The following is a 13,932-nucleotide window of genomic DNA, read 5'->3' as shown; positions in this document are numbered from 1 at the left end:
CGTATGATGAAACGCTACATTTCCATCGCTGAGAAACCATTTCTAATTCCGTTGAGCTAAAACATCAAACTTTAATACTCTCATTGCATAAAGGTCCGTTAACACGAGGAACGATAGCTATAAAGATAACGTTGATGGTTAAAATGTTCTCAATACTAAAGGGCTACTCCACCACAATATTAAAATATTGTCATTAATCATATCCCCCATGTCTTTCCAAACCCATAAAAGCTTTATTCGTCTTCGGAACACAATTTAAGACGTTCTGGAATGCAACCAGTCTGTCCCATTAACTGCCAAGCAGTGAACGCTGTCAAGGTGCAGAAAAGTAAAAGTCTGGATACTCCTTTTGCCATCAGTGGTTGGACCGTAATATTAAGAAGCTACAAAAATACTTTTTGTAAGGTAAGAAGACAAAAATAAGGACATTATTCAACGATTTACCACCGCAATGTCACTGTAGCACCACTTTGGACACCAGGTATTCTCGTTGCTTCATAATTTTATGGCCGAACCACTGTTGGCGGAAGGAGCATTCAGACGACGTCTTTCATACTCTCGATGGAAATACAAGCATCTATTATTCATCATTCATACCGGTTCTGATTCAGTGGAGCTCTGGTCATGTGTACTGAACCATCTTTCAAGAGCAAGCGTTTTGTGTATGCTGAACTCCTCAAGATTACAGAAGCAGTCATCAGTAAAATGATGTGTTTGCGGCCGGCCAAAATAGAATACAGGCATCGATTCTTTATTTTGGGAGACAATAACTTTATTTATCGCGCGCTTTCAGAGTTACAACTTCGCAGATCGTTCAAAAACACATACAGCTACATTACGCACTGCATAATAGGAGCGCTAGCGCGCGGTAGTTATTTGTTGACAAGAGTCATTTGCATTCAGTCATGCATGAATATAGAATGTAGCATAGACTTTTAATGCATTTGAATGTGTCTCATGCAATCATAATTTAGAGCTGGAACTCCTTTTTAAAAAAACACATTGCAATTTTATATCCAGTGAGGTCCAAATTTAAATCTTAGCTTTATATATAAAATGACTTTGGTCATACCATAACATTTGTCAGTTGAGAAGATGCTTTTATCCAAAGTAACTCACATTAAGTTACATTACACTTTATAAGTACTTGTTTTACCCACAAACCCACGACCTTAGGATGATTGTAGAATTCCCCCAAAGCTTTTACACTCATTGTTTACTCCTCTAGCATGATGCATTCTGGGATATCTAATAGCGGTGTTGCAGCTTTGCCATCAACACCGTCCTTTAAGAAACCTGCTGAGAACAGAAACTGTGAAATATTAGAGCTGCTCTCCTCATCAGAGCTTTTCTTTATAAAAAAAAAATGCCAGTTAATGCCTTTTTCTGGAATTCCAGTTTTCTGAATAGCCATTGAACTTTAAGGATCAATACGATGTTAACAACTTCTATTGCTCAATCCATAATAATCAAGACAGTTTGCAGGCCTGCTTATTTTGAAAAACGTGTTGATTTTTCTGATGATAATCGCTTAGCTTGACTTCATGCTATCTGCTGAACTGAATGACAATTATGTTTCCAGCTTTGCGCTTCGCTTAATTTTCGTCGCTGTGTTCCATCGGCATTTCTAACGTACTACATGACGCGTTTGCCGTATGAATGTTTCATTAGGTCCAATTATGCAGCTACCCAAGGGAGTCCTATTCGTATTACAAGAAAGATGCCTTAGCTTTGTGAAAGGGAAAAAAGGAAGGGAAAAAGTCTTGAATAATTGCTTGAGCGTTTGTTAGAAAAATAGATTAGGTTTTGCCTCCTCTTTAAAACACGGATGGTTTTGTCAGTTTTCATAACTATTGAATCGTGAGAGATTTGGGAGGCAGCGGCCGCCTGCCTCTTCCTCTGCTCCCTTGCTGTTTTCATCGCCATCTTTATGTATCTGTCTGTGAAGCCAGTAGCAGGTTGTTTATTTCAGCCCTCTGTAGGTGACATAGGGCTCTTGGATCTCCGCAGGGGTAAAATGGATGGATACATAAATAAATGAGAGTGTGAGGAGCTCAAGGCAGAGAAGATCTGTAGCCCTGAGCTCTGACTTCAAATAGTCAATGGTTCCATGTGAAACCTCATGTCTTCCAATAAACCTTTATCTTCCATACTGCAGTCATCTCGGCCTGCCAGACCATGCTGGAGCTGCCTATCGCGCGCCGAGGCTAATGCTGCCGGGAAATGTCTTGTTAAGTCTTGCCAGTAATTCACAAGAGCAGTATCCATTAAACCAGCATTGTGAAGATACTGTTGACATGTGCTTCTAATAGCGTGTATGACTTTTGCATATCGGAAATACAGCACACGTCGGCTTATGGCTGTAAATAGGCTCCACGGGGGGTGCCAATCTTCTTTTTTTCAATTGAAGCCATATTATATGAAATATTTATTCGAGGCCGCTCACACAAAGCTGTCAGGTGACTTCAGAAGACTTGATATTCGCCATTTTTGTTCTTTTGGAGATTGACGTGATCTGTTGTTTCACGGATGCAAGCTCATATTGCTGTATATAGCTTATATTTCGGAGGCAGATCCAGGGTAATGAAAAATGAAGAGTCGATGCGTTTAACAGATAATCGTTATTTAGAATCAGTGTCTGCGTTTCAACTTTTTTCAGCTGAAGTAAATAATGGAAAAAGTTTCTTTCAGTTAAAACAGCTCAGATTTACATTTTAGTCTAGGCCTAGGCTTAAGCCTCGTCTGTGAAACGAGGTATAGAAGCGTTCGCTTCAATTAACTATATACACATTTGAGCGTAATCATAAGCATAAACTAAACTAAATTTAAATAAATTTAAAAAAAAAATCAAATCAGGCAAATACGCCGTAAAAAGAACATCTAGAACTTATTCAGATCCATTATGTATTAGCACTTGAATTATTTAGCATCCTAATTAAGTCCAATAAAAATTATTTAACAGACCAGACCAGCACGCTTCCGTCTAATTGTCCTTATAACCTTCACAAGAACTGAAGTAAACAGCCAATTCATTTCAGAGTTTAATTAAACCTGTTAGGACAAATCCCTTGTGTTACAGACCATGATATTCAATACTTTACTGCCATTTCCCAGCATCCACATCATCCTTGGATAACAAACTGTGAAGATGAGCAAAGTGTCATTGAGTGAGACCTCATCGGAACGACTGACTTTTAAGATTTGGCTCAGAGGTTCATCAAAAGAAATACAAGCAGACTTCGTCCACAAAGAAATCAAATAAATTCTTATTTAATTGTGCTTGGTGTGATTTCATAATCAGTTCATTATTCATTTTAAGCAGGCACTTTTCTTCCAAATCTGATTCGTTAACATGCAACGGGCGGCTTCCCTGGAGCTAAATGTTCTCAAATGAATCCTCAAGAACATAGCCATATTCCCCCAACGAAATCAAAATAAAGGAAAGAAAAATTGTACAATAAAAAAAAACGTGCTTAACTAATTAAAATAAGAGAACGAAACCCTTAAAGGTTAATCTTGATTTTCTTTAAGCAAAATATTATTTATTATATCCTTTCGGTTGCATTGCTAATGAATTATTATACAGTTTTTTAAATTATTTTTTAGTGTTTGCGTGGAACTGGGATGCAGCAGTAAATCTTTGGCATATAAAAACAACAGTGTTGCCAAGTCCACAGTTTTCTCGTGGAATTGAGCTACTCTGACGTTCTTTCTGCTGGATGTCTTTCATGTTTACGGGTTAAAACTAACCCCATTTTTTACCGGCAATGCAACCTGAAAAGCATTTGGGATAGCTTTAAGTAGCAATTTGGTAACAAACATGGCAACCCTGAAAAAAATATATATATATTTATAAAGGAGCTTAGGGTTAAAGCAATTTATACCTCCATGAACTTTCTGTTCCTACAAAATCAATACGTTACATAAGATTTTTGCACAGCCTGTGACCCAATACAAAGGACAAGTGGTTTGGAGAACGGACGGATGGATGGATTGTACACAGAATAAAAAAGATGTGTGTTTAACAGCTACCATAAATTTCACTTTATTCCATTCCGCCTCGCATCCAACAGAATGATCGCGCTGATATATAAGCCTTATCCCAAGGTGGAGGAATTCATTCCACGCTCATTCATACAAGTTAAACAAGCCGTAAGAGCTGCGTTCATTTCCGCTCAGATCAAATGTGTGCTCTCTAGCTTCTCCTGGAGGCAAGGAGCAATTAAATCGAGCTCCGTTCAGCCGCTGAACACTTGAAGAAGTCCACCTAACACAATCTGACTGCCGCTGCAGCACGACTCCGCTGGGAAGAACATGACTTGATGATTTGCAGGACTCGGATGTCATGTGTGTCCAAATTTAGAGTTCTGCGGTCTCTAAAGACACCTTGAAAGGCCGCGGACTATGGCAATAAGCCTCATTCTCGGGGATTCAATCTTCTTTATAATCAAACTGCAAGGCTGTAAATGATAGAAGAGCAGACAGGAAACAGCACATCAGACTGATGAATAAGTTATTAGATTTGCATCCGAATACATTTCAGCTGTACTTTAGAGTATAGAGTGGGGTGTGTAGTCGTATTGAGTGACAAAAAGGGAAATTAACGTCACTATTGAGGAACTGTGGCTGTGGGCGGCTGGATGTGACTGCATTAAACTTCTCTACCCTGCTGAGAACAAAAGCACTTAAGTGCCTTAGCTGTAAATATCCAGTGTCACTTTGTTAAATAGTGGGACATTATTATTAGACTATTGAGGTGATTAGTTCGGCTAATTGCCATGAGGTCAGGCTGGATACCGAGCGTTAAAGTTTCTTCGTCCCATAGACTTTTGTAAATGTAATCTTTTTTTGTGCAGTTTGTACAAAATGTACAGTTTATGAAAGGCAAATCACAAGTAAAAAAGTCACAGGCCGCGTGTTCCTGGATCAACATTGTTGACGTTGTGATTAGCCAATCAGATTTAAAGAACCAGTTTATAGTTCTTGGTAAGTTTAGGCTGACAATCAGTGTTTGTGCTCAGAAAAGCTCAATCATGCCAAAATACACATCATAGAGAATTAAAATAAGTAAATAAATAAATAATAATAATTATAAATCACTGGAACTTGGTCTTCATTACACAAATTTTACTGCTTTAAGTATTTTTGTTCAATGTCCATTGTCATAATTTATTATATTTTGCTAATAGCTGTTGTTTAAACACATTCTGTTTTTAAAAAAAAAAAAAGAAATATATATACCAGGCAGACAGAGGGGTAAAAATTATACTACATAAAAATATACATACAAATATATTATAAATACAAATTATTATCATTTATATCTAGCTACTTAGAATGATAGGTTTAATAACATACTAATATTAATACAAACAAACTATGATTAAAAAGGCTATTATAACATAGGATGTATCCAAAATTTGAAAACTGCTGCCTTCTGAGACGCATTTCAAAGTAGGAAAGCTTCACTTCCTGTCTCATAAGATACCTTCATCTGGCCGATTTGTGAACACAGCATCGATGTATCTTCATAATCATGTGTTTCATTCCATGGTTGAGCCAAAAAAAAACTAAGATGGTGTCTAAAAGTTGAGTTTCATGGTGAGTTTGTGTGTAAATGTACATTTCTGACTAGCTTTTTGCACTTTGCGCTATTTCTAGTGAGAAATCTGTATTATAGTGATTGAATATTTGTTTGTTAACATGAAAACCTGCAAAAACGTTTCTTGCAAAGTCTTTGGTGTGGAAGCAAAACAGTTGCCTATAGGTTTTTGGCTGTAGTCACCATTAAGGTCCTATGTAGATTTTCAAAGCAAGTTCTTTATGGTACCCAATAGAAAGTTCATATTTGGCACCAAAAAGAGTCTTGTTGTTTATACAAGGTTCTAAACAGTACCATTGTTTGTTTAATCACTATATATGAGACAAAAAAGTACAAGAACAAAGTACAGTTTCAACAGATATGTTTTAATGAAAGGTTTTAGGAAAATCAAAGGAAATACAGACAAGAAGTATATTTCAAAATCAGCAATTATTGACGATAATGGTATGGTAAAGTAGCTTCACTGTTGTTCTTCATTGTAACGATGATGATGATGACAGTAAGTACACTGATGCAACCAATAATGACTGCAGCGATGTTTAATCGGCGAGCTCGAGCGCCATACTGACGTGCCTTTGAAAAGTCTCCAAGATATCTGCTGTCCCTGGCCTGATACGCGCAAAAAGTATGTAAGTTACTTGTGAAGCAGCAGGACGATTGTATAATTGCATACATTCATAATGCTTACCTTTATCGAGTTGTAGAAGGCCCCGAACCCCAGACAGCAAGGGTTAAAGAAGTGAAGGTTGAATGTAGAGAAGATGATATCATCACTGACTCTTTGGTCAGGCATGGACACCACAACTTGCTGGGCGATCGGGGCTCCCTGGTCCTTCATCGGGATCCCCCCATGCACTGAGTAGCTCTGCATCGCTGAGTCAATTCTCTACCAAGAAGTTGCTCTCTGTGAGGTCTTCAAGCGTTCAGCCCTCTTTTATAGAGAAGATTGACTGGCGTGTGTGTGTGGTTTTTTGCAATCGAATACTGGGTGGAGTTAAAATAGCAGCTCACTGAGAAAACTTTGAATTTGAACAGTCTACGGCTAGCTGAAAAAGAGTCAGGGTTTGATTGTAATTTATTTTGATAATTCTCGTTCATTTGCAGCTACGTGCTAATTTTCAGAGCAGATTGTTAGGTTGGGTTTAGGGTGAGTAAAGTGTACGTGCATGCAAAGTTTCTCACAGTCGGTATGCTGTATGTTGTGGAGCCATCAAAAGAAAGTGTTAGAAGATATTGAATGGTTAGTTCACCCCCAAATCGAAAATTGTGTGATTAATCGATCAGCCTCATGTCGTTCCAAACCCATAAGACCCTCACGCTTTTTTTTACAAAGTGTTTGCCTCGTGACTCTCTCTAAAATGGCGGAAGATATAACTTGGGGGAGAAGAATGGAGTAAATTATGTTATTTTTGTTTTCTTTGCACAAAAAAAACAGTATTCAGAAGCTGAGCTACTGATGTCACATCCTGTTTTACCGATGTATTTACTACGTTTCTGGACCTGGATCGTTTCAGCTGTGGCGCTGTCTGTGGAGGGTCAGATAACTCTCCAATTTCATCGAAAATATCTTGTTTTGTGTTCCGAAGGGGAACGAAGGTCTCAGAACAACATAATGTTGAGATATTGAAAAATTGTCGTTTTGAACTAACCTCACAAGAATGAGATGAAAAGAGAAAAATTGCATGATACAAACTTGCAATAGTGAGTTGTAAAGACAGAATTGTGAGCTATTACTGTAAGTCACAATTCTGTGAAAATATCTAAATGTCTTTTTCATTTTCTCTCACAGTTTTTCAAAACAGGACTCGAAAAAAAAAAAAACGACAGAATTGTGAGTTTATATGCGAGACACAAGGTCAAGGAACCCATGGTCCTTGGTGATTTGGCAACGTTATGATATATAACGGCCTACAGTAAAATTCTGAGACTAATTTTGTCACATAAAAGATTTAAAATGCAACTTATGATAGAATTCGAATTGATATTGATCAAAGTTGCGGTATCATTTGTTGAGCTTCTTAGGAAATGGAAGGTTAGACACTTACTTTCCCAGAAAAAGACAGATGCATTTACAGAGTAAGCTTTTTTTTCAATTTCTTTCTATTTGGCGAAGCTAAATATATCAGCTTCTCTTTCCTTTGAAAGTTGCCCAACCTGGGCACAACGTTGCACAATTTCAACTTCACGTCAGTAGATTCACGTCAATGAAAGGTTGTCAGTTTTACCAATTCAGAAGAGAGCAGTGTTTAGGTTAGTTTAGTTAGTTTTTTTTTAGTTCAGTTCAGTATCTTTCAGTCCAGCAGGAAGCAGCTCTGCAAAAAGGAAATACTGCAGAATATTCTGCAGTTAGCTAGCGTGTTGGTGAAAGCTGCGCACTTTGATTCTGATTCATGCCATACCATTTTTTCCAACCAAGAGGTTTCCCACACTAGCAGAAAATCCTACACAATATCCTGTTTACGTCATGGACACGTCAGCATATGTCGCACATGACCGTGACCACAGCATTACTGCTCAACTCCATTAGATGATAATAACAAAAAAAAATTGTAACCCCAAAGCGATGTACCACAAAGCGCTTTAGTGTTTTTCTGCTGTTAATCATGAACAAAACAGCACATAGGCATTTTTTTGTCTTTCCTTTTTAACAGAGAAAACATTTTTTTTAATGCAATTGGAAACATAGTATTACGTATTAGCTGTAACAATTTGTCAGGTATAAAATAGTCACAATGTGAGATGCATCCATAGTAAAAAATCTGTTTGGAGAGTTGTCATAAAGACACATTTTAGAACATATTTTCTCCAGAAGCATAATTATTGAGGTGATTGTTGATGTCCACTGTGTAAAGTAAACCTATGCATGTATCCAGCAATATACCTCACAAGATTTATTAATTTATTTATATATTTTCTAATAGTGAAGGAGCGACTCTAATAAAAATCAAATAAAAATGCTTTACTTCTTTTATATGCTACCATTTAGTACACTACAAAAATACAAAATTACCACAGAAATGTAAAATTGTTTTATTAATAACAATAAAAATAACAATCAATGATCAGTGTTCTTGAAAAAAAAATACATATGTTTACAAATAAAAGTCCCTTTAAATTTACATGTAGATGTACAAGGTAGTTTGCAATATTTTATATTGAAAGTGGGTGAGCACAATAACGAAACTGATATGTAAAATATATACAATAAAGAAAAAAAACTAAGAGACATGACAAAGAACGATTAACCAGCATTAATGCAGTTATACAGAACAGAAGGCAATGATAATGTTAATAATTAATAAGGGTTACTCCACCCCAAAATAAACATTTTGTCATTAATCACTTACTCCCACGTCGTTTCAAACCTGTAAAATTTGAACTTGTCTTCAGAACAAATTAAAATATTATAGATGAAAACTGAGAGGCCTGTCGTCCATCAAAAAACCACGCTATAGGTCATTTGTTCAAGTGCAGCCTTTTTAAGTTAAGCGTAAAAGTAATGTTGTCGCAGCAAAAAAAAATGCGTGTTTTGTTCAAATTCAGTGTGTTTTTTACTGGGTGTAATTCGTGCGAATGACCGCACTTAACTTCACACCCTATCCATTACAAAAGTCCTGCAAAATCGTGAATTATACCACATTTATGTTTTATGAGCATGTAGGTCTTTGGGGTTTGCTCTACAGACTGAGCTACGTAAGACCCGAATTGCAACGCAGATAGTACAAAACGGTACCTGAATGCTCCACCTAACATCAGGGGTTCAATCGAGAAGCTACAATAATATATTTTTTGTACGGAAATAAAGCAAAAATGACAACTTGACGCACCAATGTACCAAAGTGCTCTCTGCTCACCTTTATTTATTTGATGTAAAATACAGCAAACACAGTTTGTCAAACATTTTGTTATTGTAAATAGATGCCACGAAACAGTTTGGTTTCATCTTCAGTGGTTTCAACACTAGCAGGAAAAAACAAATGCTATGTATGTCATGGATACGAATATGTAACACATGACTGTGACCACAGAGGTACTACTGATTTCCGTTAGATGAAGAAAAAAAACTTGTACCTCTGTAGATTATAGGCACAGTTGTACCTTCAAGTTCTACCACAAAGCTAGCATCAGCAAAAATGTGCATTGGTGTTTTTTCTGCTGTTAAACATGTTAAACATCGCATATGCACTTTTTTATACAATTGGAAACATCAGTAGCTATCATAATTTGTCAGGTTGCATGAGAAGTTAACATTGCTCTTGTCGCTCTTGGGAACACTGAATCTTTGAGAAAAGGCTATTGAAATTGGGTGTGCAGAATTTGCATAGCTAGACACGCTTGGATATCCGGGTATAAATAGCCTAGCTTAGCATCAAGTCAAGTCAAGTTTTATTGTCATTCCTTGCTACATGTGTGGACATACACTGAAATGACATGTCGTGTCTTGCAGGACCACTGTGCTACATACTGGTTAACATAGGTAAACATAGCAACAATGCAAAGGAAAACAATAGAGCTATACAACAGTTAACCATCTATACATACACTATAATTACCATACCTAGTTGAGATACTATAATTACAATACCTAGTTAAGTACACATACACAAACGGAGACTTTACATAAATACTGTATACGAGATTGTGCAAAAGATATATTTGCACATAAAATTGAGGGAAAAATGGGGAGCAGCCCATAGTGCAAAAGGATTTTTTAGTGCAAAGCTCAAGTAGACATGTTATCTTTGTTGAGACTTTGTAGTAGAAAGTGTTTACATGTGTCTAGTGTGCATATAGTGGGATGAATGCCTTACTAGTGTAGTAAACTCAGAATGTTCATGATTTCAGGCGAGGAAAGGGAGATTGCAGTTAAGAGCTCTTACAGCCTGGGGGAAAAAAAGCTGTTGCGCAGTCTGACAGTGTGAGTTTTGATAGCCCAGTATCTTCTACCTAATGGCAGGAGCCGGAAGAGATCGTAAGAGGTGTGGGTGGGGTTCTTCATGATGCTGGAGGCCTTGCTGGAACATTGTGCAAGCACAATGTCCAGGATGGAGGGGAGAGGTGCACCAGTGATCTTTGCAGTATGCAGCATTGCAGTTTCCATACCAGACACTATTGAAGATGGGCGGAGGGAGACTTGCCCTTTTCATCTGGCGGAAAAAGTGTAGGCGCTGTTGTTCCTTCTTGTTGATTGATGTGATGTTTGTGGACCAGGTGAGATTCTCTGTGATGTTGAATTTAGCGCTGCCGACTCTCTCCACGGTTGAGCCGTCGATGGTCAGGTTTGATGGTCGATGGTTTGATGGTTGATGGTCATTTTTCCTGAAGTCCATTACAACCACTTTTGTTTTACTCACATTAAGGGACAGGTTATTGGCGCTACTCCATTCAGCAAGCTGTGCCACTTCCTCTCTTTAATGTGTTTCATCATTGTTGCTGATGAGGTCTACCACAGTCCTGTCATCAGCGGACTTGATGATGCGGTTGGAGCTGGACTTGACAGTTCAGTCGTGGGTCAGCAGAGTGAAGAGCAGCGGGGTGAGCACACAGCCTTGAGGGGCGCCTGTGCTGAGTGTGGTAGTGCTGGAGGTTTTGAGGCCGACATGGACTGACTGAGGTCTTGCAGTTAAGAAGTCCAGGATCCGGTTGCAGAGGGAGGTGTTAAGCTCAGCAGGTTTAGTTTGTGCATGAGTTGTTGTGGGATTACTGTGTTGAATGCTGTGTTGAAAGATTCTTTCTATTCCAGAGCTAGGTGGAGAGTGGTGGATATTGCATTGTCCATGAAGCGGTTTGGACGGTATGTAAACTGGAACAGGTCTAGCGTGTGTGGAAGACTTGATGTGATGCATGACTAACCTCTCAAAGCACTTCATCATGATTGGGGTCAGTGCTATGGGATGATAGTCATTCAGACAGGATACAGATGACTTATTTGGGACTGGAATTATTGGATTCGAGACAAGTTGGGATGATTGCCTGGCTCAGAGAGGTGTTGAAGGGAATCCATAAGGGAATCCATCAGCTGTGCAGCACAGTCTCTCAGCACATGTCCAGGTATGTTGTCAGGGCCCGCAGCCTTACGTAGGTTAATCCTGGATAGGGTCTTCCTTACATCGACTCAAGAGAGACAGAATACCTGGTCGTTTGAAGATGTGTGTAGTTCCTGTGCAGGTTTGTCATTCTGTATCTCAAATCGTGAGTAGAAGTGGTTAAGTGCATACTGATGTTTTGCCTTCTTGATCCCATGTGAGATTGGAGATTGGCTCTTGCTATCTGCTCACTTGTTCTGTTTTTCAGAGCTGAATGCAATGTTTCAGATGCTCTAAACCGCTCCTTATTTGCTTTAGAGGACGACAGAGAGGGAATGCCGTCTCCAAACAGAAAATCTCCCTCCAACTGGTTAATGGATGCGATTCTCATGGCCTATCAGGCTAGAGGCCTACCATGCCCTCTGGGAGTGAGAGCTCATTACACCAGGGGGCATGGTTGCCTGCACTGCCCTGGCAACTGAGGCCTCTCTAGTGGATATTTGTAGAGCTGCAGGATGGGCTACATCTAACACCTAGGATGGGCTACACCTAGAACTTGTGACACAATTCTAGAGTTGTGGCATTTAGTATAGGGACCCCTAGTATTGTACACTCGACACAATGTCGAAGTGATAGACAGAAAGGGAATGTCTAGGATACGTACAATAATCCTCCTACCCTGATGGAGGCCTTTTTTTTGAAAAGATTCAGAGGTCCCAAGAGTGACCCCTAGTGTTGTACATTCAACATGCTCACATGCATTTATTTGATCCAAAATAAAGCAAAAACAGTAATTAAAATAACTGATTTCTATTTAAATATATTTACAGCATGACTCCAGTCACATGATCCTTCAGAAATCATACAAAAAGTATTCTCATTGCTTTATATATTCGATAGTGTGCTTTTTAATAACTATTCCTTTCCCAAACTGCCACAAGTCAATCTGATTTCATATTTTTTATGCTATAGGATCTTGTTTTTTTAGATTGTCTGTGAAAGGCCAAAGGTAAAGAAATTGCATTTTCATTTGCTGCCACTCTACTGTCTCAAGATATCCTCAGCTTAAGTCCTGCTATTAATGTTATCCAAAATATAAATTAAAAAACAACATTTGTAATAATGAAAACTATATGAACTAATTTAAACAATGGCTCTTCCTGTTTTAGTAACATATTGCACTATTCACCAACAATCCATATTACAAAGGTTTTAAAATGATGTAAAGTTTTAACAGTTTTTTTTTTTATATTTGGTTTAAAAAACTTTCAAAGAATTATTAAACTTAACAATAGCCTTTATACTCAATTATTATATGCATGTGGTTGTTAAGAAACAACAATGTTGTTTACAAAATTAATTGTTAACAAATATATATATATATTTTTTAAATGTTCATTTTCTGCATTTGTGTTAAATACACCAGTAAGTTTATTTCGGTAGCCCACTTTAGACATTCTGCTAACATTAAGTAACTTTGCATCTAAATGTCAACTAATAGTCATTAGTACACTGTCTACTTAATATCTTCTAACACTTTATTTTGATGAGTCAACAATATACTGACTATGAGAAACTTTTAAAGTATATATCAACTTATTCTTCTAACCCTAAACCTACTCTAACAGTCTGTTCTCAGAGTTAGTAGTTGCAAAGTAATCAGAATTAGTTGAAAAGTAGTTATTATACTTATAATTAGTGGAATGTCAGATGGAGATGCCAGTCTCTAATTAGAAGCAAAAAAAAGAAAAACATATTATATATATATATATATATATATATATATATATATATATATATATATATATATATATATATATATAAAACATACATAAGAAAATATTTTATAATCCATCTGTAAATACTGAATAAACTTTCTAAAAAAATAAAAATCTTGAAAGTTTTGGTGAAATGGACTTTCAGTGGAGGAACAGAAACCTAATTTAATTAAACATCTACATATCTTCAAGCACAGTGTTTTCAAATAATGTGAGGGTGAATAAATGATGAAAGAAAGTTGCTGTTTGCATGAACTACCCTTTGAAATACCTTCCAACTTCATGGTCCTTTTAACCACTTACTATTTTTACTTCCTGTTTTTTTTTTTCCTAGCTTCTTTGACTTTCTTGTGTTCTCCCTCAGAGAGTGTGATAGCACATATCTGTGAGTGTTTCCACCTTTAATTGCTGGAGCATCTGAAGTGAAATTGGCTCGTTCACCTCTCTCAGAGGAGCATGACTGGGCTACTTACGGCTGAGTAAATTGTGCATAGGAGGAGTGTAATTGCCTGTTAGACTTGGAGCA

At 37.5% G+C, this 13,932-nt stretch overlaps 1 protein-coding gene across 1 annotated transcript; it reads right to left on the bottom strand.

Annotated features, from left to right (window-relative positions):
* Positions 1 to 5,946: 5,946 nt before the first annotated feature.
* LOC122335546 (interferon-induced transmembrane protein 1-like) lies at positions 5,947 to 6,526 on the bottom strand. The gene is made up of 2 exons (XM_043233411.1): positions 6,291 to 6,526; positions 5,947 to 6,211 (listed from the first exon to the last, which is right to left on the bottom strand). The coding sequence occupies exons 1-2, from the start codon at positions 6,471 to 6,473 to the stop codon at positions 6,032 to 6,034; spliced, it is 363 nt and encodes a 120-aa protein (XP_043089346.1). The 5' UTR covers positions 6,474 to 6,526; the 3' UTR covers positions 5,947 to 6,031.
* Between the last annotated feature and the right edge of the window lie 7,406 nt (positions 6,527 to 13,932).

This window comes from Puntigrus tetrazona, chromosome 3 (assembly GCF_018831695.1).
Source record: "Puntigrus tetrazona isolate hp1 chromosome 3, ASM1883169v1, whole genome shotgun sequence".
Lineage (NCBI taxonomy): Eukaryota > Metazoa > Chordata > Actinopteri > Cypriniformes > Cyprinidae > Puntigrus > Puntigrus tetrazona.
Note: the sequence above shows the minus strand (reverse complement) of the source record. Positions and strands in the feature narration are given on the sequence as shown.